This window comes from Macaca nemestrina, chromosome 2, assembly GCF_043159975.1.
Source record: "Macaca nemestrina isolate mMacNem1 chromosome 2, mMacNem.hap1, whole genome shotgun sequence".
In the NCBI taxonomy this organism is placed as follows: Eukaryota; Metazoa; Chordata; class Mammalia; order Primates; family Cercopithecidae; genus Macaca; species Macaca nemestrina.
The window spans coordinates 174,587,871-174,613,453 of record NC_092126.1 but is presented as its reverse complement, the minus strand read 5'-3'; the positions used below and the strand labels follow the sequence as shown (position 1 = coordinate 174,613,453).

Sequence of the window (25,583 nt, the reverse complement as noted above, 5' to 3'; positions counted from 1 at the left end):
CAGCACTTTGGGAGGCCGAGGCGGGTGGATCACGAGGTCAGGAGATCGAGACTATCCTGGCTAACATGGTGAAACCCCGTCTCTACTAAAAATACAAAAAACTAGCCGGGCGTGGTGGCGGGCGCCTGTAGTCTCAGCTACTTGGGAGGCTGAGGCGGGAGAATGGCGTGAACCCGGGAGGCGGAGCTTGCAGTGAGCCGAGATCACGCCACTGCACTCCAGCCTGGGAGACACAGCGAGACTCCGTCTCACAAAAAAAAAAAAAAAAAAAAAAAAAAAAAGAAATAATGATCAGAGCATCAGAGCACTGACTGGTCTTTTAAACAAGAAAAAATGATGAAAGCATAAATAAATAAAATTGAGACCAAAAAAAAAACACCACAGATCAACAAAATGAAAAGTTGTTTTTTGAAAAGATAAAAAAAAGTTTGAAAAACCTTTAGCAAAACTAAGAAAAAGAGAAGACCCAAATAAATCAAACTGAAAATGAAAAAGAAGACTTAAGAACTGAGACCAAAGAATACAAAGAATCATTAGAGATGATTATGAACAACTATGTACCAACAAATTGGAAACCCTAAAAGAAATGGATAAATTCCTGGACGCATGCAACTTACCAAGACTGAACCAGGAAGAAACAGAAAATCTTAACCGACCAATAATGATAAACAAGATTGAAGCTGTAATAAAAAGGTGCCCATCAAAGAAAATCCCAGGACCTGATGTCTTCACTGCTGAATTGTACCAAACATTTAAAGAAAAACTACTACCAATTCTACTCAAACTCTTCAAAAAAACTGAAGAGGAAGGAATTCTTTCAAACTCATTCCACAAGGCCAGCATTGCCCTGAACCAAAATCAGACAAATACAACCAAAAAGGAAAACTACAAGCCAATATCACCGATGAACACAGATGTAAAACTCCTCGACAAAATACAAGCAAATCTATTTCAACACACATTAAAAGGATCATTCACCTTTATCAAATGAGATTCATCCCAGGAATGGAAGGATGGTTGAGCGTATACAAATAAATAAACATGATACATCACATTAACAGAATCAAGGACAAAAACCATAGGATCATTTCAATTGATGATGAAAAATCATTTGATAAAATTCAACATCCCTTTATGATAAAAACCCTTAACAAACTGTGTAAAGAAATAATATACCTCAAAATAATAAAAACCATGTAACATAAACACATAGTTAACATTATGCTGAATGAGAAGAAATTGAAAGCCTTTCCTCTAAGATCTGAAATAAGATAGGGATGGCCCACTGTCCCCACTTTTATTCCTAATACTGGAAGTCCTGACCATAGCAATTAGGCAAGAGAAAGAAATATGGGGCATTCAAATCAGAAAGAAAGAAGTCAAATTAGTCTTGTTTGAGAATGACATGATCTTATATTTAGAAAAAACTAAAGATACCACCAGCAAACTGTTAGAACTGATCAATGAATTCAGCAAAGTGGCAGAATACAAAAGCTGCATACAATTAGTAGCATTTCTATGTGCCACCAGCAAACAATCTGAAAAAGAAATCAAAAAAGCAATCCCATTTATAACAGCTACAAAGAATATAAAATACCTAGAAGTCAACTTAACCAAAGAAGTGAAAGATCTATACAAAGAAAATTATAAAATACTGATGAAAGAAATTGAAGAGAATGCAAAACATAATGGAAAGATATTCCTCACTCATGAATTGGAAGAACATTGTTGAATATTAAATACCACCCAAAGCAATTTACAGATTCAATACAATATCAAAATACCAGTGGTATTCTTCACAGAAATAGAAAAAAATCCTAAAATTTATATGGAACCACAGAAGACACTGAATAGCCAAAGCAATCCTGAGCAAAAAGAACAAAGAACATCACACTACGTGACTCCAAGATATACTAAAGTTACAGTAACCAAATCAGCATGGTACTGGCATAAAAACAGACACAGAACAATGGAACAGAAGAAGACAGAACCCAGATGTAAATCCACACATTTACAGCCAACTCATTTTTGACAATGGCATAAAAAATGTGCAAAGGGGAAAGGACAGTTTCTTCAACAAATGGTGCTGGGAAAACTGAATGTACATATGCAGAACAATGAAACTAGACCCCTATCTCTCACCATATACAAACATCAAATCAAAATGGATTAAAGACTTAAATGTAAGACCTAAAACTATGAAACTACTAGAAAGCCAGTTAGAAAACATTGGGGACACTCTCCAGGAAATTGATCTGGGCAAAGGGGTGTGTGTGGGGCCAGCGGGGGGGGATGTGGGTGTGTGTATGTGTGTCTGTGTGTGTGTGTGTGTGTGTGTGTGTGTAAGACCTCAAAAGCAAAGGTAATTAAAACAAAAATAGACAAATGGCATTACATCAAGCTAAAAAGTTTCTGCAAAGCAAAGCAGACAATCAACAAAGTGATGAGACAATCCACAGAATAGGAGAAAATATTTGCAAGCTATCCATCTGACAGAGGATTAATATCCAGAATATATAAGAAGTTCAAACAACTCAATGGCAAAATACCAAATAATCTAATTTTAAAATGGGCAGAAGATCTGAGTAAACATTTCTCAAAAGACAACATACAAATAGCCAAAGGTATATGGAAAAATGCTCAACGTCACTAATCATCAGAGAAATGTAAACCAAAACCACAATGAGATATCTTGCCCCAATTGAAATGGCTTTTATCAAAAAGACAGGGAATAACGAATACTAGTGAGGATGTGGAGAAAGGGGAACCCTCGGATGCTGTTGGTAGGAATGTAAATCAGTACAGCCATTTTGGAGAATAGTATGGAGGCTCCTCAAAAAACTGAAAATAGAACTACTATATGATCCAGCAATTCTATTACTGGAAAGAAACTGAACCTATCAAAGAGATATCTGTATTCCCTTGTTTATTGCAGCACTATTCACAATAGACAAAATATAGAATCAACCTAAGTGCCATAGTGGATGAATGCATAAAGAAATGTTGTACATATACACAACAGAATACTATTCAGCCATAAGAAAGTATGAAATCCTGTCATTGTAGCAACATGGATTGAACTGGACGTCATTATGTTAAGTGAAATAAGCCAAGCACAGAATGACTAATATAACATGTTCTCACTCATGTGTAGGAGCTAAAAAAGTGGATCTCATTAAGATGGAGAGTAGACTGGTAGTTACCAGAGGCAAGGTAACAGGGTGGGGATGAAGACAGGTTGATTTAATGGGATGAAATATACAGTTAAATAGAAGAAATAAGACCTACTGTTCAACAGATCAATAGCGTAACTATAGTTAACAATCATCTATTGTGCATTTCAAAATAGCTAGAAGAGAATAATTAGAAGGTTTGTAGCATAAAGAAAAGAAATATTTAAGGGGATGAATATCCCAATTACCTCTATTTTAACTTTACAAATTACAGGAATGTATCATATACCCTGAAAATATGTACATCTATAATCTACCAATATACTTTTTAAAAGTTTTTTTAAGTTGAGTTGATGGAGAAAGAAGGAGGTGTGTGTAATTCATAAAGGGTAATATAGGGGATATTTGTAGTGATGCACTGGTAGATTTGTATCAAACCTGATGGACTGTGTTCATGTCCTGGTTATCATATTGTACTTTGGTTTTGCAAAATGCCACCATTAGGAAAAATTACAACCACTTAACCCAGTAATATTATTTCTGAGAATCAATAGTAAATAAATACTTGTCTAAGTATCTAACAATGTAAGTATAAAGACTGGCATTGTTCTCAAAAGTGAAAAATTAAAATCAACCTGAATGCCCATCAACAGAGAAGTACTGATGTACAGGTGGACCATCCCTTATCTGAAATGCTTGGGACCAGATATGTTTCAAATTTCTAATTTTTTTCAGATTTTGGTAAAATATCAACATTTGGAAAATCTGGGTGAAAGGTACATGAGAATTTTCTGTATTATCTTTAAAACTTTGAAAAGTCAAATTTTTTCAAAAACTTTAAAAGGGTAAGTTAAATCTAATATAAAGTGACAGATAATAAATATCTAGAAGATAGATTTAAATCCCAAGTAGCAAAATAATTTCTACAGTAGAAAAGAGATTGGGGGAGCTGAGGTGGAGAATGAGGATGCACTTTTATATTGCTTTACCTATTTATGAAAGTTTAAATATTTTTCAATGAGTTAATATTTGTAATACTAATTGAAGCTCCTCCCTTCATTCCCACTCCATCCTCTGTCCCCAAAATTAATGCCTCTTGAACAAGTGCTGAACCACTTGGCAAAAAACAAGGGAGAATGAGGTATATGGGAAGTAAAGAAAACTAGTGCTTGGCAATCAGGCAAGAGAAAGAAATAAAGGGCATCCAAATAGGAAGAGAGGTAGCCAAATTACATGTGTTTGCAAACGACATGATTCTGTATCTAGAAAACCCCATAGTCTCAGTCCAAAAGCTCCTTTGGCTAATAAACAACTTCAGCAAAGTTGCAGATACAAAATCAATGTACAAAAGTCACTAACATTCCTATACATTAACAACAGCCAAGCTGAGAGTCAAATCAGGAAAGCAGTCTCATTCACAATGCTATAAAAAGAATAAAATACCTAGAAATACGCCTAACCAGGGAGGTGAAAGATTCCCACAAGGAGAATTACAAAACACTGCTCAAATAAATCAGAGAAGACACAAACAAATGGAAAAACATCACATGCTCCTGTATAGGAAGAATCAATATCATTAAAACAACCTTACTGCCCAAAGCAATTTACAGATTCAATGCTATTCCTGTCAAACTACCAATGACATTCTTCACAGAACTAGAAAAAATTATCTTAAAATCCATATGGAACCAAAAAAGAGCCTGAATAGCCAAAGCAATCCTAAGCAAAAAGAACAAAGCTGGAGGTACCACATTACCCAACTTCAAATTATACTAAAGGGGTACAGTAACCAAAACAGCATGGTACTGGTACAAAAACAGACACATAGGTCAAAGAAACAGAATAGAGAGCCCAGAAATAAGGCTGCACACCTACAACCATCTGATCATCAACAAAGCTGATAAAATGAAGCAATGGGAAAAGACTCCCTATTCAATAAATGGTGCTGAGATAACTGGCTAGCTATGTGCAGAAGATTGAAGCGGGACCCCTTCCTCACACCACATACAAAAATTAACTCAGGATGAATTAAAGACTTAAATGTAAAAGCCAAAACTATAAAAACCCTGGAAGACAACCTAGGTAATACCATCCTGGACATAGGAACGGGCACAGATTTCATGACAAAACACCAAAAGCCATTACAACAAAAGCAAAAATTGACAAGTGGGATCTAATTAAACTAAAGAGCTTCTGCACAGCAAAATAAACTATCAACAAAGTAAACAGACAGCCTACAGGGTGGGAGAAAGTATTTGGAAACTATGCATCTGACAAAGGTCTAATATCGAGCATCTATAAGGAACTTAAACTTACAAGAGAAAAAGAAACAACTCATTAAAAAATGGGCAAAGGACATGAACATTTTTCAAAAGCAGACATACATACAGTCAACAAGCATATGAAAAAAAGCTCAATATCACTGATCATTAGAGAAATGCAAATCAAAACCTACCATCTCGCACCAGTCAGAATGGCTATTATTAAAACGTCGAAAAATTACAAATGCTGGAGAGGCTGCAGAGAAAAGGGAATACTTACACACTGTTAGTGGGAGTGTACTAGTTCAACCATTGTGGAAAGCAGTATGGCAATTCCTCAACGAGCTAAAAAGTAGAACTACCATTCAACTCAGGAACCCCATCACTGGGTATATACCCAGAGTAATATAAAGCATTCTGTCATAAAGACACATGCATGCAAATGCTCACCGTAGCACTATTTACTATATCACAACAGCAAAGATATGGAACCTAAATGTCCATAAATGACAGATTGGATAAAGAAAATGTGGTACATATACCATGGAATACTATGCCACCATAAAAAAGAACGAGATCATGTCTTTTGCAGGAATGTGGATAGAACTGGAGGCTATTATCTTTAGCAAACTAACACAGGAAGAGAAAACTAAATACCGCATGTTCTCACAAGTGTAAGCTAAATAATGAGAACACATGGATACACTGAAGGGAACAACAGACACTAGGGTCTTGAGCGTGGAGGGTAGGAGGAGGGAAAGGAGCAGAAAAGGTAACTGTTGGCTATTGGGCTTAATACCTGAGTGATGAAATAGTCTGTAAAACAAACCTCTGTGACACGAGTTTACCTACATAACAAACCTACATGTGTACCCCTGAACCTAAAATAAAAGTCTAAAAGAAAAGTAATGCTTGGATCCAATTCAGTGGCGTATCTTACATGTAATTTTAAAATCCAAATTAAGATTCCATCCTGGTATCCATATAAAGAGGTCTATGTCCTGTGAATGAAATAAGATCTCTATGTAAGGAATGCCAAAGTAGAATCACAGTCCTGTAGATTTCGCAGATGAGAATCCATACTAACCACATAGGTGGTCATGATGGGCAGTGACTCATTTTGAAACCCTCCACTAGCCTGTTATCTTCTGTAGCCACTCAATAAAGGACTTCTGAAAATGATTCTAAACTTTAATCATCTGTATGACTGTAAATGAAGCTTACTAAAAGCCACCAATAAGGTGGAGGGAAATAATTAACTAAAGATTTTGTTTTGCACAAATGGACTATTTAAAGAGGAAAAAATATAACTTAATGGAAGAAAACATCTACAAAAGTTTGAGATGTGGGATTTGGGTCCAGAGTTCCAAAAAATTACCACAACATAAATTAGTAAACACACCTAGCCCAGCCCTGAAGAAACATCTTGTTTTCTGTCATTAGTCCACTTTCATTTTCTTCAGTGTTCAGTATTCTTGGCATTACCCCCACCCTTTGTTTCAAACTCTTGATTTTCTTTTGATTTTTTACAAAGTTATTTTTTGTATCTTCTTCGCTTTCAGGAAACACTGCCTAAGTTTATGGCAACATATAAATTTAAGATAATTTTTACCCTGCAAATTCAACTCACTTTCTGCATATAACCCTGGAACCTACATCTGATTCCCTGGCACTCTCCATAAATCATATTCACAATTTCAAAATTCAATTTGACATTTCACACATAAAATGCAGACTTGTGTATCACGTGCATTCTGAAATTCTGATGACTGCTATCTATTTGAAATTTTTTTTTAATTTAAGTGGAAATAGGTCACCTTTAAACTGATATTGCCAAACCACAGGCCACCACTGACCATGTGCTTGAACATCACTTCTACTGAAATTCTCTTGACATGATTGTCATGTTGAAAGGAGACCCTGCCACTGGTCTGATTACTGCTGTTAGTGCCTCAGCCCAAAGCAGAATGATAAAAGGTTTTGAATCCTATGTTTAAAACTAATGTCAAAGCTGGGCACAGTGACTCACGCCTGTAATCTCGGCACTTTGGGAGGCCAAGGTGGGCGGATTACCTGAGGTTAGGAGTTGGAGACCAGCCTGAGCAACATGACGAAATCCCATTTCTACTAAAAATACCAAAAAATTAGCCTGGAGTGGTGGCACATGCCTGTAATCCCAGCTACTTGGGAGGCTGAGGTGGGAGAATCACTTGAACTCAGGAGGCAGAAGTTGCAGTGAGCTGAGATAGCACCACTGCACTCCAGCCTCAGCAACAAGAGTGAAACTCTGTCTCAAAAAAAAACAAAAACAAAACAGAACAAAAAAACCACGATGTCAAATATTCACAAGAACTATATGAAATAAATAATGCCAAAACACCTCTTCCCTGAGGCCAATAAAGCTTGAAAGTTTGAATTTTCATATTTCTATACAGAAAATTAAATTATTTTCAGAATCAGCAGCACTCTACTATCTAAGACCAAACCTGGAAATTACATAGTTTCAAGATTTGAAAATTGTTTTGGACAGCTGTAGAATCCTACCCAGCAGAGATAAGGGGATACGATAATCACCAGGGAAAGAAATGGTAAAAAATGTGTCATATTATAAACTGCACTGGATTAGAGGTTCAAATATCAAAGGCCATAAATGAAAGAGGAATCAAAAAAAAGATCCACCTTGGACCAGAACTAATCCTTTAGGACTAAGAATTAATGCCTTTTCTAATCTCTTACTGAAGAGTAATTGGGTGTTAACGTTAAAACCTACGGGACCACACCATTGTCCATAATCTTGTGTGGCAAACTATGCACCATTTTTTAACAAGTTAAAAATACATGTATGTTGGCCAGGCGTCATAGCTTATGCCTGTAAACCCAGCACTTTGGGAGGCCAAGGCGGGCAGATCACCTGAAGTCAGAAGTTCAAGACCAGCCTGGCCAACAAGGTGAAACTCCGTTTCTACTAAAAATACAAAAAAATTAGCCGAGCAGGGTGGCGCATGCCTGTAATCCCAGCTACTTGGGAGGCTGAGGGATGAGAATTGCTTAAACACACGAAGGGGAGGTTGCAGTGAGCCAAGATGGCACCACTGCACTCCAGCCTGGGCAACAGGATGAGACTCCACCTTAAAAAAATAAAAAAATAAAAAAATAATGTATGTCCTAAGTTTAAAGGGAGCTTGGGAGTGATGGGGAGGAAACAGTAGGTCAAAATCAATAATGAAGTGGAATTAAGGGCAAATCTTTTACAGAAGAAAACTACAGAGGCACTGCTACCCCCGAGGAGGTGGGGAATGGTGATGCTATCCCTTCTTGGCATCATCACAGTACTCGTGTCAGAGGCCATGAAATGTACAGCATCCTCAGTTCAGAAATTATGAATCCTCTTTACACTGACTCTTCCTTATAAATCCCAGCCCTGTCTTTAAAGGCTTTTCTTGTGATTAAACTAAAACAAAATTTTGCTGAAAAACAAATTAGAAAATCCAGTGTGATCTACGTGCCAAAGTGAAAGTGTACATGTTTTACGTCTCATTCATTTTCTTTATTTTATAATTAACTGCCTAAATGGCTAGAGAAGCTCTGGCTTCATTACACAATCTGGAAACAGCAAGAACATCTTTCCAAAGATGTAGCTGTCAAATTATCCCTCTAATAATGTATTGTTTTCTAATGCCAGTGTAGAAATGCCAAGGCACTCTGACAGATAACTGTTTCAAAATCCTTTTAAATAGCATGAAATATCGGTTTTGGAACCAGCTGGCAACTAGAAGGGCAGAGGCAGCAGGAAAAGGGGAAGACAGTAATGGAGATGTTGATAATTCTGGGACTCCTTTCTGACACTGGTATATTAATGCTGGCACAGGGGTTCCCAGCATTTGTGGAACAGCCATTAGGCTGAATATTTTTTTCCAAAAGAAAAAAAAAAAAACAAAAAAGCCCTCCCTTTCTGTGTAGATTAGGAATTCCACATGTTGGAATATGAGAAAAAACATACATCAGAAATAAGGAGAGAAGATCATCTAAAAGTGTGTTATCAAATAGTTATTTGCTAACTGTGGAAAGAAATTTCTAAATTTCACCTCATTGGGAAAAGCAAAAGAAGTTCTCTGTAACCTGACGTGTCTACGTGGGTCTTAACACCTTAGTCTAAAACCACATGGTAGCTACTGGCCACCTGTGGCTATTGGGCATCAGTCCAAATTCATATGTGCTATATGTTGCAAAACATACACTGGATTCAAAGACTTTGTATTAAAAAAAGAATGTAAAATATCATCAATATTATCAAAATTAATTTAACTTATTCTTTTTACTTATCTTTTCTTTTTTTTTTTTTTTTTGAGACGGAGTCTCACTCTGTCGCCCAGGCTGGAGTGCAGTGGCCGGATCTCAGCTCACTGCAAGCTCCGCCTCCTGGGTTCACGCCATTCTCCTGCCTCAGCCTCCCGAGTAGCTGGGACTACAGACGCCCGCCACCACACCCGGCTAGTTTTTTTTTTTTTTTGTATTTTTTTAGTAGAGACGGGGTTTCACCGTGTTAGCCAGGACGGTCTGGATCTCCTGACCTCGTGATCCGCCCGTCTCAGCCTCCCAAAGTGCTAGGATTACAGGCTTGAGCCACTGCACCCAGCCTCTTTTTACTTTTCTTAAGGTGGCTATACTAGAAAATTTAAGATTAAATTTGTCCCTTATTGTGGCTCTCATTATATTTCTATTGTACAACACTGAAATACAAAATAAATCGCCCTGGATTAAATTACCTTTACAATCTCTTCTAGCTGCAGTGTTCTGAGACTAAAAAACTGCAGGCTCAAGCTAAGTCTTAAGTAAAAATGTTATTTTAGAGAAACCTAGCTTTTGTCACTATTTCATTCTTTCTCAACACTTTTTAATGCAGAAAATAACGATAAAATTGCCATTTGGTCATATTCCTTTTTGCTTCACACTCTCCTGCTGTCTGTCCATTTTTAATGATCTGTAATGAGTAATAAACTCTGCAGGTTTTTTTCAGTCTTAATATCTATAAATTAGGAGTCAAGGTATTAGAACGCTTTAGAAGTCTTATACTCCAGTGGTCTCTAAACATGCTGGCACCTCTGAATCACCTGGGGAACATTTGAAAAAGACTGATTCCTCGGCTTGATATCTGGACATTCTGACTTAGAAGGTCAAAATGAGGCCCCAGATCCTGTACTTCTCAAGAAACATCCCAGGTCACTCTGAGGCTTGAAGTTTGGAAACCACTGGTCTAGCCCAACTTTATCGGTAACTAGGATAAGATGAACTGTCCCAGGGCTAAAGCCCAGCGACCTCAGACCTGGAGCTAGGACGCAGGGCTCCTAACTCTAGCTCACCACCATTGTTGAAAAACGTTCTGTCAAACACACACATACTCCTCCAGAGCTCCAGCCATCAGTATATCCTCTTTGTCAGTTTTAACATCCAACTCTGGTTCTCCATTAAGCAGAAGCTTCAAGTTATAAATAACCAGCAAAGTACCTGGTAGAAAAATAGATGTTTGGCTTGTCAGTATTTTAAATACACTAAGTGCTAGTCATTGTGCTATCATCTCATCTATGGAACTGAATCTGTTATAAAATTTTCTTTTGTACTTCAGGAAATAGTATGTTTGGCTAAGTCTTTGGCTAAACCAAGATATGTCTTATAGCAAGTTCCACTCCCTGCCAAAGAGTGCTGAGTTTCTACAGTATGGTGCCTCTTATTACTATTCAATTCATTACAAGTCTTTCAATGTGGATTTTTAAACTTTGGCACTTTTTTCATAATTTGCATTATGAAATTTGTTAAGAGCATGAGCCAAGCTTGTGTTATAGGTAAAGCTCTCATTGGTAGTACTAAATTTAACACATATAAAAACAAAGAAGGGTTTTTAAATATTGTACAAATAAGAAGTATTGTTTTCATACACTATAGCAGGTGTTAGTAAATTTTTTCCGCAAAGGGCCAGACAGTAAATATTTCAGGCTTTGCAGGCCATACGGTCTCTGTTGCAACTATTCACAATGTAGCTCTGCCATTGAAGCATGAAAACAGCAACGGATAATACATAAATGAATGAGTGTGGTTGCGTTCCAATAAAACTTGATTTACAAGAACAGGTAGGGGGCCACATTTGACCCGAGACCATAATTTGCTGACCCCTGCTCCAAGGCACGGTTCACAGAAAAAGTCCAAATTATTTCCAGTTGATTATGATACAAAGTCAAACAGGATCATCAGAGAAATTAAGAGGACAACTAACTATACTTTTTGGTAGTTTTAAACACAAGGGAGAATAGCATAGGAGCTAAGAACATGGGCTTTCAAGCCTAAATGTCTGTGTCTAAATCCTGGATCAACTGTGTCAGTAGACACAGTGCATTCGACATGTTGAACAGAAAGTTGGTGGAAGTGGAAAGAATGAGGGAAAAGATCCGTTAATCTGGAGAAGAATGTCTGCAATGCTTTTGCTAACTCTTTGCCACAGAGACATGAATTCATTACTTCCTAAGTTGCTAACTCTCTTACATACCTGTTACCACCCTATCTCAAACGATGCAATAAGTGTCTCCTAACTTTGCTATCTAGTGCAGAGACTGTGGAGTCCCTGTGGTCATAGCCTGTATCATCCTCTTCTCACCCAGTTTCACCAAGTTCATGCAAGTACACATCCTTCTCCCAGGGTCAGGGATTTACAATAATTTATGTTTGGATGCTCTTAAGACAAAGCTCACATGGATAAAATAAATGACTGTCCCCAGTGTGAATCCACATGAGATTATAAGAACAAAAAAAAAGAAAACGTATGTACAGTGTCTTTGATAAGACACTGAAAACAAATACTTCCCTCAAATTGTCAGAGTTTTGATGATCTTACCACATTTTCCATAGATCACATCAAACTGCTGCATCAATTCTGCTTCAGTTTTAAATGGTGAGTATTTGTAAATTATAGATAATTCCATTGCAAATTTCTGGGGATCATCTGTGACAGATTCTCTGGTTCTTATTAACCATGAGGGCATTGGAACTACAACCTATTAAAAAAAAAAACACACATCAATTTATTATAAAATACACAAAAAACATTATTCTTTTGTCTTATCTATTTCATTCCACTCTTCATCTAGACAAATTACAAAACACTTGAGTTAAAAGTTCACTTCCTCCTATAATCTAGTCGTATAAGAGACACATAACAAATGTGTATAGACAGGATTGTATTTTAAAATACTCCATTGTGGAATATGGGAACAGATGGAGTGTACTTCAACTCCCTCTTGAAGGGTAGAATGGCAGAGGAAACAACAGAATCAGCATTTTAAAAGTTGAAAAGCAGATGACAGCACACACAAGAAAAGCAATCTAAAACCCAAGCCAGAAAGAAGAGCCAGCCTGATTTGCAATTCAGAATTCCTGCGCTGAAATGCTCAGGGACTGATGGGAGGAGTTAACTCTAGAGTTGGGGTAGGGGAAGAGGAGAACTAGAAGTAGCATCTACATCCCCATCTGGCTCCTCCTCAACCCCCAGGGTCTGGATATTTATTCTCTGGAAAGAGTAGAACAATGGATTTCTAGACTGGAAGACATACCAGGCACTGCTGTTGGGGGCACCTTACTGAGATTAGATAGACTGAATGAAAGTACACTTCGCAGATGCTGAGAACCTCAGATCTCATCTCCCATTTGTCTCCCAGAAGCTGACAGGTAGGCCTGGAGGCAGAAGACTAGGAGTCTTTCTCAAAAAATCTGATCAACCCAGAAGGAAAGACGCAAAGACAGTTACATTAAGGATTCCCCAATAAAAAAAAGCTCAGTTAGATCACATGATTGTGACAGTCACAGCAGCCAGGCCCCACTCACACTCTCAGAGCTCGCACTCAGCATCTTATTGGACTAATCTTTAAAGTATTCAGGAGTAATGGCCATCTAAGAAAAGCCTCTAATATGATAATAGAGAACAAACAATTATAAACAAAGCAACTCAGTGAAAACAGAAACCATAAAAAGAAGATGAAAATTTCAACAGGGCAAAAATCAATTACTGTTAATATCTTCAGAGTTATAAGAGAGAATACTGTATTCATGAAACAAGAATGAGATATCCTTGAAAAAGAAACATTCAGCGAATAAGAAAGACTTCTTGGAAATTAAGAATATGATTACAGAAAGAAATTCAGTGAAAGTACCAGAGGCATTTGAATCAGAGTGACTCCATCTTGAACAGGGGCTGTGTCAAATAAGGCTGAGTCCTACCGGGCTGCATTTCCATTTTAGGCATTCTTAAGTCACAGGATGGGATAGGAGGTGGGCACAAGATACAGATCACAAAGACCCTGCTGACCCAGATTCACTAAGAAGCTGGCCAAATCCCGCCAGAACCAAGATGGTGACCTCTGGTCATCCTCACTGCTCATTATTTGCTAATTATAATGTATCAGCATGCTAACAGGCATTCCCACCAGTGCCATGACAGTTTACAAGAGCCATGGGAACGTCAGGAAGTTGCCCTATATGGTCTACAAATGGGAGGAAAACTCAGTTCCTGGAATTGCTCACCCCATTCCTGGAAAACTCATGAGTAATTAACCCCTTGTTTAGCACATATAATCAAGAAGTAACTATTAGTATACTCAGTTGAGCAGCCCAGGCCACTGTTCTGCCTATGGAGTAGTCATTCTCTTATTTCTTTACTTTTTTCTTAATAAACTTGCTTTCACTGCACTCCATGAACTCGCCTTGAATTCTTTCTTGCACAAGGTCCAAGAACTCTCTCTTGGGGCTGGATCAGACCCCTTTCTGGTAACAAAAGGGTTCAAAAATAAACATTAGAACATCTCCCAGAAAATAAAACAAAAATATAAAACTCAGAAAACAGGAAAGAAAGGCTAAGAAAATTAGAGAACCATTTCCAGAATACAATAGCTAAAAAAAAGGAGTTACAAAAGGACAGAAAAGAGAATATGAATAAAAGAAAATCATCAGTTATTACGAGAAATTATTATCCCGGAATTGAAGAATATGAGTTTCCAAATCAAAAAGACCCAACAAGTGACCAGCACAATTGATGTAAATAGGCCACGCAAAGGCAAGATATTGAAATCAGCATACTGGGACAAAGAAGATTCTTTTGACCTTCAAAGAGTAAAGGCAAAAAACAAACACACAAAAAAACAAAAAACAAAAAAAAGAATGGGTCACATATAAGATTAAGTAATTAAATGGCTTGAGACTTCTCGATAACAACACTAGAAATTAGATAATGAAGCAAAACCTTTGAAACCCTGAAGGAAAATAAATTCCAACCTAGAAACAATATCAAGCCCAACTACCATTAAGTGTTAGGGTAGAATAAAAACCTTTTAATGCATATGAGGTCTCCAGATATTTTGCCCTCTATGTTCCCTTGCTCACGAAGTCACTGGAGAACATGCTGTACCAAGAAGAGAGAGCAAGCTACGGAAGAAGACATGGTATCTAGGATCTCAGAGATGACACAGAAGAGAGGGGAAGGGAATCACCAAGACGATGGCAAGGGCGATCCCAGGATGGCAGCTGAACACCGCCATGGAAGCAGGAGTGTGAGCTGTAGCACAGGAGAAAGCCCCAAGCAGACTTTATCAGGACAATGGAACTGAGAGGACAGCACTTTGAGACTGGGGTTAACAGAGTGATGTGAACACAGAAAACCAAGCAAATATTCAGTGATAGTAATACACATAAAAAACTAAGCAGTCAATTATTAATCTTAGGGGAAATAGTTGTACATGGAAAGGAAAAATAATAGTCAATGACTTGGTATAAGTTGAACAGTGTTTATAAAGCCTTATAAAGTAAATACTGAATACTGTCATAACTAAAATTACAATAAACCTATGTTGAGGGTGGGGGATGATAAGACTGTGATTATATGATAGAAGCAGAGAAAAAGGTAGGTAAATCCTCTCTTATAGTGGGAGGTTAATAGATAATGCCTAGATAAAATCAGGAAGTAGCAATACAAGCATGCTATTTAGAGATACGCGGGTAAATATCAAAAGAACAGGCCACTTATTTTTATTTTTTTGAGACAGGATCTCACTATGTTGCTCAGGCTGGGATCAAACTACTGAGCTCAAGTGATCCTCCCTCTTCAGCCTCCCAAGTAGCGGGGACTACAGATGCACTCCACCATGCCCAGCTAGAACTTGTTAATATTGTTGCAAGAGGTTGTCTCTGTGGAAGTAGAAACGGGAAGTGGTTGCTGTTGTTAGTTTTTTTTTAAAAAAAGGGAATGGCCCATTTTAAGAAAGCTATAAATAAGGGTTAGCCCAATCTTCCATGCCCTTTACACACATAACATGCAACATAAATGCTTAAAGCATCACTTTTTCTCATGTCAGGTTCCCACACGGCTTACTCCTTTTTACCTGCAGACTGCTCCTGTCACCCAGCCCCACCCACTGGCAGTCTCATAGTCCTACACCATCCATCCCAACTCCATATGCATCTCCAGGTCTGAGACTTGTTGGGGCCATTACTGTCCAGTACCAGCTTGTCCAGCTGCAAGTTGTCCTCTCTCCATAAAACCCTCATTGGCCACTCGAGGCCCTCTAATCTCTCCATCCATATCATTGCTTTTGATAATCTGGTAACAGCAGCCACACAGACTCATTGAGGAGCATTCTTTTTAAATACCCTCACTTTTTTATCCAATTCATATGCGTCTACCTTATTTTGTGATAAAGCTGAAGACTCTTAGATGGCCACATGATCTTCTGCTTCTTTTCTACCTTCATAGAGTCTATCCAGTACCAGGCAGAGAGCAGTTCCTCAACATGTATTTGTTGTACTGAATTATAACTGATAGTCATACTAATAAAACTCAGGCACTGGTTCTGCAAATGGATCCAGGGGCAGCAAATGCCTCTGGATCAGCAAATGGAGTTGAAATTATGGTCACCAGAGTTACAGTTTTAAGTCTACTTTGCATTCAATTTCTTTACATTTTGTATTCCAAGTCTTTGACTCCAATATTTTATTTATTTTTAAAATGATAATCCATTTACGGCCCATATGTTGGAAAGATTTTTCAGGTTTCTTCTAAAAAGCTCATCATGTCTAAGGGAGCCTCTTCTTTTGGGAGATTTGAGCACATGGATAATGAAAATGAAGTTCTCAGGAAAGGGTTAAGAGGACAGGCCTTTGATGTCCCCAGAACGTCTTGATACCTTCTCTCCATTTCCCAAACATATTCCTAAGTTTCTAAATCATATCAGAAAGAACCCACGACAAGATTTCACCTCCTGAGAGAGTAAATGAAAGCAACATCATTGCTATGGGAACAGAAGGAAAACCTCAACTCTTACCTCACTAAGACTTTCTTCTTCACAGAACGTCTGAGAAAAAAACACACAGGTCATCGTTTCTTCCTTCTTCGTAAAAAGAATAAAGTCTTTTCCAATTCTCATGGACCCACTGTATTGAAAATGAAGAACATCATGTTTTACATCTCAAATACTAAAAAGGAAGAAACAGGTAGGCTGTTACCACTGTGTACTGTAATAGGATGTTCTTTCCAACACTGTTCTGCTGACCCGTCATCGAGAGGGTATAATTTCTTTTTTTTCAAAGTAAAGCAGAAGAATTTGAACTAAGCCAGCTCCACACTTTCGCTTGCGATTTGGCTGCTGGGGAAAGGGTCCATTCAGGGCTTGAAAGAACAATCATCTGTCTCAGGCAGGAGCCGTACAAGTGAGCCTCATGTCCTCAACTTTCAATGCAGCACACTAAAAAAAATGAGCTGCAGACACAGCACCTAGGTTAAAATATGCTTTGAGAAACAACAGAACATAGAGATGCAACAAAGCCCTAAAGTCCAGGGGTACTGCTTCAGGGATCTCTGAAAGAGGATTTATCTTATTATTTGGGAGAATTAACTTCAAATGCTGTAAAGATAAAAGTCAGTTACGGGCTGGGCATGGTGACTCATGCCTGTAATCCCAGCACTTTGGGAGGCTGAGATGGGCTGATTACTTGAGGTCAGGAGTTCGAGACCAGCCTGGCCAACATGGTAAAACCCTGTCTCTACAAAAATACAAAAATAAGCTGGGCATGGTGGCTCACGCCTGTAGTCCCAGCTGCTCAGTAGGCTGAGGCAGGAGAATCGCTTAAACCAGCGAAGTGGAGGTTGCAGTGAGCCGAGATCATGCCACTGCACTCCAGCCTGGGTGACAGAGTGAGACTCTGTCTCAAAAAAAAAAAAGTCAGTTTTGTATATGGAGATTATAACACAAAGTAGGTCACCCCTGCCTCAAGTTTATATTCTTTTTAAAGCTTTACATGCCTGCATCATTCTGTGTAAACTGCTTTATAAACAGTGTTCCCAGTATCAATAATACATGTTTTAAGGGAAAAAAAGATTCTCACCTTTTAAGACCATTGCCGTATTGCCCTATGAACTTCAAGGTTGACAGCCGTTTTTTGGATCGTCCAAAGTAAATGATGTCTGAAGCTTCCTCTGTAATTGACAGTGACTTTTAAGGTGGTTAGGAAGATTCTTTGACACTGGCCTGAGGCCCAGTTGTCAGGATCTCACATTCCTCAGAACATCAGGGCAAATCCCTACCTCTCGGGTCAGCCCAGACACAAGGATTTTCATCAGGATGCATAGTCTCTGACAAGGGTCCTAATGGTATTACAGTCAGCCCAAGGTACTGTGGGCTCCACATTCACGGACTCAACTACTCTCGGACTGAAAATATTCAGAAAAAAATAAGTTGCATCTGGACTGACCATGTACAGACTTTTTTTTTTTTTTTTTGGTCATTATTCTCTAAACAATAAAGTTTAACAACTATTTAACAGCATTTACACTGCATTGGGTATTATAAGGAATCTGGAGAAGATTTAAAGTATACAGGAGGATGCATATAGGTTATATGGAAATACCGTGCCATTTTCTTTCCACAGCTTTTGGTATCCTAGAAAGGTCCTGGAATCAACATCCTACAGATACCGAGAAACAACTGTATACTGAAAGAGATGAGACAGACCTAACCATGTGGCCTTAGGTAGAGTTTAAAAGTCTGAGCCTTATGCAATCCCTCCCCCCTCCCCCCTCCCCCCTCCCCATGAATGACGAGGTGATGGGTGCTGACGAGTTGATGGGTGCAGCACGCCAACATGGCACAAGTATACATATGTAACAAACCTGCACGTTATGCACATGTACCCTAGAACTTAAAGTATAATAATAATAAAAAAAAAAGTCTGAGCCTTAATTTCCATGTTCTGGAAGAGGGAACTACTTAATACTTATATCACAGCGTTGCTGATGAAGATAAATGAAACAAATTAAATGAGATGACGTATTTGTGAAATCCTGAACACAAAACTTGGCACTCGGTGGGTGTTACCAAATTATAAGTGTTGAATTATTTGTACCACTAGTAATTTCCCCACAAATTTAACCCTTAACCAGGCCCGTGTGAGACTAAGAGGGGCAGGATGGCCTCTGCTCTGATACCACCTGGGAAAGAAGGCTAATCATTTCAGACGTTCCAAGTCATTCTCCTGACCTCTCCACGTGTTCTGGAATTCTACACAGTAATCCTTTGGACTCCAGAATATATTAATAGCAACCTCCAGGACCAAGAATGTTCTTCTTGTTGGCCTACCTGAATACATGCTGAAGAACAGTCCTGAGGACCCTGTGTCAGTCTGGGTACAGACATGCTATAGTTCAGTGGCACATGGTATGAGGTGTGTAGAAGCCACCATACACTCTGCTTCTCTGAAACTAACTGGACCTTCTATGATGTGTTCCTATGAGGGGTTAGGCATTAGGTGAGGATATCCATAATGACAATATTAGCTAGTTCTTATTGATTGTTTAGTATGTGCTAGGTACTACGTTGTAAACTTACATACACAGTTTATTTAATATTTATAACAAAACAAGAAAAGTATTATTATTATTATGACCTGCATGTCACAGATGAGCAAATGTAAGTCTAAGGAGTTTTAAAAACCTGCCCAAGGTCACAGAGCTGATAGACGGTATAGCTAGGATTATAACCCAAAGTTGTAAGTCTTGATACAGACATAGTATAGCTCTGAACCAAATCCTATGTGTTCATTACACACTACATGAACTCACATGCATGGTTACCAGGTTCTGAGCATGTGAATAAACCACTGAACAGGCCAGGCATGGCTCCTGCCTTGGACAACATTATGTTGTGGTAGGAGAAACAGACTGAAAGTAAACTAATAAACAAGATCATTTCTGACTGAGAGTATTAAGTGAAGAAAACAAAACCAGGATAAAGGGATAGAGAATTAACAGGAATGTGGCCTGCAAACAGAATGATCAGGGAAGCCCACTGCCAGATAGTTAACATGAGATGGATTCAAATGATCAGGGGCCAGCCATGTGTGGGTGGAATGTTCTAAGCGAGGAAGTGGGAAGAACAAGAAAAGGCCAAAGAGATGCATAGAGCCAAATAATGTAAGGCCCTTGGAAGAGATGCTGAGAGTACAAATTGTATTAAGTAATAGAAAACCACTGAGGGTTTTCAACAGGAAAATAATATGATAAAATGTACATTAAAAGAAAGAAAATCACTCAGGATGCTGTGTGGGGAATGGACTATAAAGGGGCAAGACTAGATAATTTTTTAAAAACCCAGAAAGTACTGTAGTCATTTTCTATGGGTCCAGATTGATGTAGCTCCCTTTGAACAAGGGATAGATTCTACTTTTAGTCATCTTCCTTCTACTTTATTACTACTTGATGCTACTATGTAACTGAAGTGTGAGTTCCTTCTGAAGGTCTGAATATTCATCATTTGTCTGTGTTTCTAACATTTTTTTCATGACCCATATAAAAAGAGTTGCTTCTTTTCATAAGGAATTCCCTTAGAATATATCACATATATTCTGTCATTTATTTTAGGAATTCAAAAACAGGAACTTAACATTCAGGCTAGAAGAGAAAAATCACTTTTTTCAGCACGGGTTTTTGTTGTTGTTGTTGTTGTTACAAACTCTTCCTTCTCCTTTAGTTAAACACTAAAAGACCAAGAATACTTTAAATCAAAATGACCTGGAAAAATCAAAATTATCCGAAGTCAAAACAAAACTGGGTGAAATAGTCTTTCTAAACTTGCTAATAAATACTCTTCAACTATTCAGACCAAGGGGAAACTTCAGAGCCGAAATCACATATTTGCCATGTCTCATATTCTCAGCTTCTAACAGCAAATCAATATCTGAGCATATTGACGCATCCTTTCCTTGGTTGTGGAACAGACCACGGCAGTTCCATATTACTTGAAAACTCTCACCATTTTTAAAATCTAGTGGTCAAAAACCCTAGTTTGTGGAACACACCGTGTTTAAAGATTTCAGGAAAACAATAAATCTAAAACAGCCCAATGCCCTCAGATGGAATCACATTTCAATTTCACAGCACACAGACACTTTGTGCCCACAATGCGCTAGCTTTGTGCTAACCTTGAATACACAAAGATAAGTCATGAAATATATTGTAGATGTATTCCTTATGATGGGAACATTCATTTGAAGCAACTAAATTTTCCAAAATGCAGAGGAAAAAACAAGGCTAAAAGCAAGGAGAGGTAACCTCTACCTCAAGGGTAAGCAAAATTAAAAATAGCCTAAAGGCACAGGAAACAGCCTGGGGATCTCCCAAGCAATACCTAAAGGGCGAGCTAAAAACAATCTCAGAGTTCATTCAGTGACTATTTGTTTTCCATTCATTCCCAGATGCTTATTTCCTACAATCAGTAACATTTGCCTTTCATTTTTCTGACAATATTTACATACATTTACTTTTTGTCTTGGTTAAGATGGTTACAATAGATTTACTCTGCCAGCTGGGATACTTAAAAAGTTCAACAACAAGTCTGGGGCTTATTTCCCTTAATAGCTCCATACCTGTTTTTGCATAGATAGCTCAATTGATTTTTATTTATTTTGTAGGTTTTCAGACTGTTTCCTTTAACAGCCAGTTAGGTATCTAGATAATTAACTTACCAGGGCTCATGCCACATCCATCATCCAGGAAACACAGCATGAAGCCCCCCTGCAGGTTTTCATTATCCACTGTAAGAAAAAAGCAGTTATTACTAATAAATATCGGGCTAATTTGTTAGTCAGAAAGTCATGCTGCTAGAATAATGACTCGTCTTCCTCCAATGCAGCCACAGAGTGACAGAGTTATGGCACAAAGATGGAGCCCAGAGTGGAGTCTTGGCTACAGCTTCACAAGAAACTGCAGGGAAAAAACAATCATGCAACATAAAGGCTTTAAATTAACATAAAACATCTACATGTGAAAAAATTATGTATACAGCAGGACATGTTCTGCTCTGGAACTGGACTAGTCCTTTAAATGTCAGGCATTTCCTCTCTGTGGGGAGGGAAAAAGGTAGATGGTGAAGTGACCCCAGGATCCTTCGCTCAAACTGACCAACCTTTGTGCCCTTCCACCAAGGCACAATTATAAAATAAATCTAGGCCATTCTTATTAAATCCATCAGGCTCCCTTCTAAGTAGTTAATTCCCATAAGAGCCATTTGTGAGTGTTTCTTCCTGGGAACAAATATTTACCTCTTGAAGACGCATTTATAATCTTTGAAAATGGCTACGTTATTTGAAATCAATTTTGATGATTTAAAGATATCATTAAATGACATAATATAAATCTTTGGTTTACAAAAATGTTGGAGGTAGGCTGGGTGTGGTGACTCATGCCTGTAATCCCAGAACTTTGGGAGGCCAAGGCAAGAGGATCACTTGAGGCCAGGGGCTCAAAACCAGCCTGCCCAAGGTAGTAAGACTTGGACTCTTAAATAAATAAATTAATAAAGTTAAAGGTGCAACTAAAACTAATGAGACTAATTTTAGTGCCCAGTTTGTAAACGGGCCCTGAAAATAATTTCAGTAGTTGGACATATGAGTTCTAGGACATTTCTCTTTCTTAAATGACAGTGTTATAAAGGAATAATTTATGCATAATAAACTACACGTTTAAAGTACACAATTTGACAAATTTTAACACACACATGCATGAAATCATAACCACAATCACAGCAGCGAACATATCCACACCTCAAATGTTTCCTTCTGACCCTTTGTAAACCCTCCCTTAGGACTCTTTCCTGTCCCATCACCTTCACCTTACCCTCAAGCAATCACTGATATGCTTTCTATCCCCATAGATTCATTTCCAGCACATTTATTAAGTCAACTTCTCTGTTCAAAAGTCACTTAGAGACTGGATGTGGCAGCTCACGCCTGCAATCCCAGCACTTTGGGAGGCCAAGGACGGAGGATGGCTTGAGCCCAGGAGTTCAAGACCAGCCTGGCCAACATAGTGAGACCTCACGGCCACTAAAAATTAAAAATAAAAAAAAAATAGGCTGGGCACAGTGGCTCATGCCTGTAATCCCAGCATTTTGGGAGGCCGAGGTGGGCGGATCACAAGGTCAAGAGATTGAGACCATCCTGGCCAACATGGTGAAACCCCGCCTCTACTAAAAATATAAAAATTAGCTGGGGATGGTGGCACGTGCCTGTAGTCCCAGCTACTCTGGAGGCTGAGGCAGGAGAATCACTTGAACCCGGGAGGCAGAGGTTGCAGTGAGCCAAGATTGCACCACTGTACTCCAGCCTGAGTGACAGGGCGAGACTCCATCTCAAAAAAAATAGCCAGGCATGGTGGCACATGCCTGTAGTCTTGGCTACTCGGGAGGCGGGAACAGGAGGATCACTTGAGCCTATACTTCAAGTTTGCAGCGAGCTTTGATCACGCCACTGCACTCCAGCCTGGGCAACAGAGAGAGACCCTGTCTCCAAAAAAAAAAAAGGCCACCTAGAATTAATATTTTAAAAAGTGAATAAGTTTCAAGATAGCCCATGAATACATACTTATAAAACGTACTTAATCTTTCTGGGTTTATAATTTCATGGTGATATGCCCACTTCTAATTCCCCCTTCTCTCTCTAATTTACTTCTTTGTCTGTAAACGTTTAGGATCTGGCCTACCATTTCATTTTCCCAGTTCCTTCTCTCTACCTAGTCCTCTGGTCTGCTTACCTCAACTTCTGTGTCAGGACATTCCTCCTCTCCCCCTTTAAGGTATTTGTTCTGTTTAGTCCTCCCTCTGAGGCTGATATTTCCTCACTGTTCAATGAGGGGAATCCAACTCTGCTGAGTTCTCTGCATAAGGCAGTAGCTCTCAATCTTGGTTGCACATTGAAATCAACTAGAGATATTCTAATGTAATTGGTCTTGGATAGGGTTCAGAAATTGGTATTTTCTTGTAAAATCTCCCTCGATTATTCTAATGTTCATCCAGGATTGGGAACCACCTGACTGGAAACCAGGTTTAGCCTCAGGCAGCTCTGCACAGCCGCCACACCTGATTTGCACTTCTTTGTAAATATTTCTCCTGAAAGGAGCTTGCAGAAAGAAGGGTATTCCTTCAGTAAATGGCTGGGAAAGACCAAAGATTCCTAGCAGACATATACTACAGTACTTCCCTTTTTTGTAAATCCATATTAGGAATTGGAGAAAAGCAAGTACAGCCTCAAAATTTAATACTCCCCATTATCCACTCTGAAACCTGGCCTTGTTTATTTCAATTCCTTAAAACTATGAATTTCAGGTATATTTTATCACCTGTTAATTACATATGTCCAAAACAAAACAGACACCACCTCCCATGTTAGACTTTCTCCTCCTTCTTGTCTCCTGTTCAGTAAATGGCATCACCCTGCCCCTAAGCTTCAGTTGTCCAAATCAAAACCTCAGGATCATCATCATGTTCTCCATCTCCTCTTCCCACACATGGGCAACTATCTGGTCCTCTCGATTTCACTGCCTTAATGATTCCCATTTGACCACTTTCTCTATCCCCAGTATACTGTCTGGTTCAGGAAACCACCATCTCTTTTCTGGATCACAACAGCTCCCTAACTTCTTGCTCTCCCTGCAGTCATAGGGTGCAGCCAGTCTTCCATCAGTTGTGTATTTCACTGCTCTCCTGCTTAAAACCTCTCCATGGCTTCCCACTGCTCTCAGGATAAAATCCAACCACGTAATAAATCCTGTTTGTCCTCCATGACCTGGCCCTCTGGATAACTCTCCAAGCTCATTTCTTGTCTTCCCCTCACCTGCCCATACTGCCACCTTCCACTCCTGCACAAATACTCCCCTTGAACAAATCTTTAACATCTCAAACATTTTTTTCTACATTGTCTCCATATTCCAGTTGCTGCACATAATGCCCTTCCACCCTTTCCATGCTTCACTCACCAGGTAAATGCCTATTTTCTCTTTCAGTTAGTTCGTATCAGACTTCTTTTAGGAAGCCTTTCCTAATCCTTCCATGTCATTAGTGCCCATAATTAATGTCGCCTTTATCTCTGTTTTCCCACCTTTGTAGTATATTAAAATACCTGTTCATATATCTGTTTGTCTTTTGGACCAATGGTTCCTACACTTTTTTGGAACACAGTACCCTCGGAGATATGAGGAAAGCTATGGGCCCTCTACCCACCAAAGTACAGCTACATACTGCATTTTTCATGGGCTCCACACTAAAATGCCAGTTCCTTAAGAGAGTAAACCCAGCACCTAGCCCAGTGCCCAGCATTTAGTAAGCACTAAAAAAAAGTACTGAATGTATATCCATGTTTACTGGAACTAATACACACAAACGTATAAAACACCATAGTGAAACATATTTCATTTGAATTTTATAGCCTTCAAATTAATTACTTGACAGAAATTTAAGATTGACAAGAATTCAAGACCACAGTAAATAATTTGAAAACTAGTCCAATCTTAGATTAACTTTGTATCCCCAGAATAATTCTATGTATTGATGCATAAGCATTGTCCCTGCCTTTTTTATCCATTTTTTTTAAGAAAATCAGTTTGCTAGATTGAGAGAATGATGGCTTGCCTCAATAAAAAATGAATAGGTAAATCAATAAAAACATGAATAGGTAATTTTAAGCCAAACTGAACTATAAGTTCAGTTTTTTGCCAAATATACATAAACACAAAAAAGAAGTAAGTGCCAGCCAAGCCAGGCGTGGTGGCTCACGCCTGTAAACCCAGCACTCT

The 25,583-nt window shown here is 38.6% G+C and overlaps 1 protein-coding gene across 7 annotated transcripts in view; it reads right to left on the bottom strand.

Annotated features, from left to right (window-relative positions):
* Positions 1 to 25,583, bottom strand: part of LOC105477562 (MORC family CW-type zinc finger 1) — a 167,295-nt gene that overhangs the window by 131,817 nt on the left and 9,895 nt on the right. For 4 of the 7 annotated variants that reach the window (XM_011734123.3, XM_011734125.3, XM_011734126.3 and 1 more), the window contains 5 exons: positions 21,482 to 21,550; positions 17,849 to 17,939; positions 16,789 to 16,897; positions 12,318 to 12,477; positions 10,828 to 10,939 (listed from right to left, as the gene is read on the bottom strand). In XM_011734123.3, coding sequence (XP_011732425.2) covers positions 10,828 to 10,939; positions 12,318 to 12,477; positions 16,789 to 16,897; positions 17,849 to 17,939; positions 21,482 to 21,550 — 541 coding nt within the window. The remainder of the gene's footprint in view (positions 1 to 10,827; positions 10,940 to 12,317; positions 12,478 to 16,788; positions 16,898 to 17,848; positions 17,940 to 21,481; positions 21,551 to 25,583) is intronic. The other 3 variants (XM_011734124.3, XM_011734127.2, XM_011734129.3) reach the window with 1 other exon arrangement.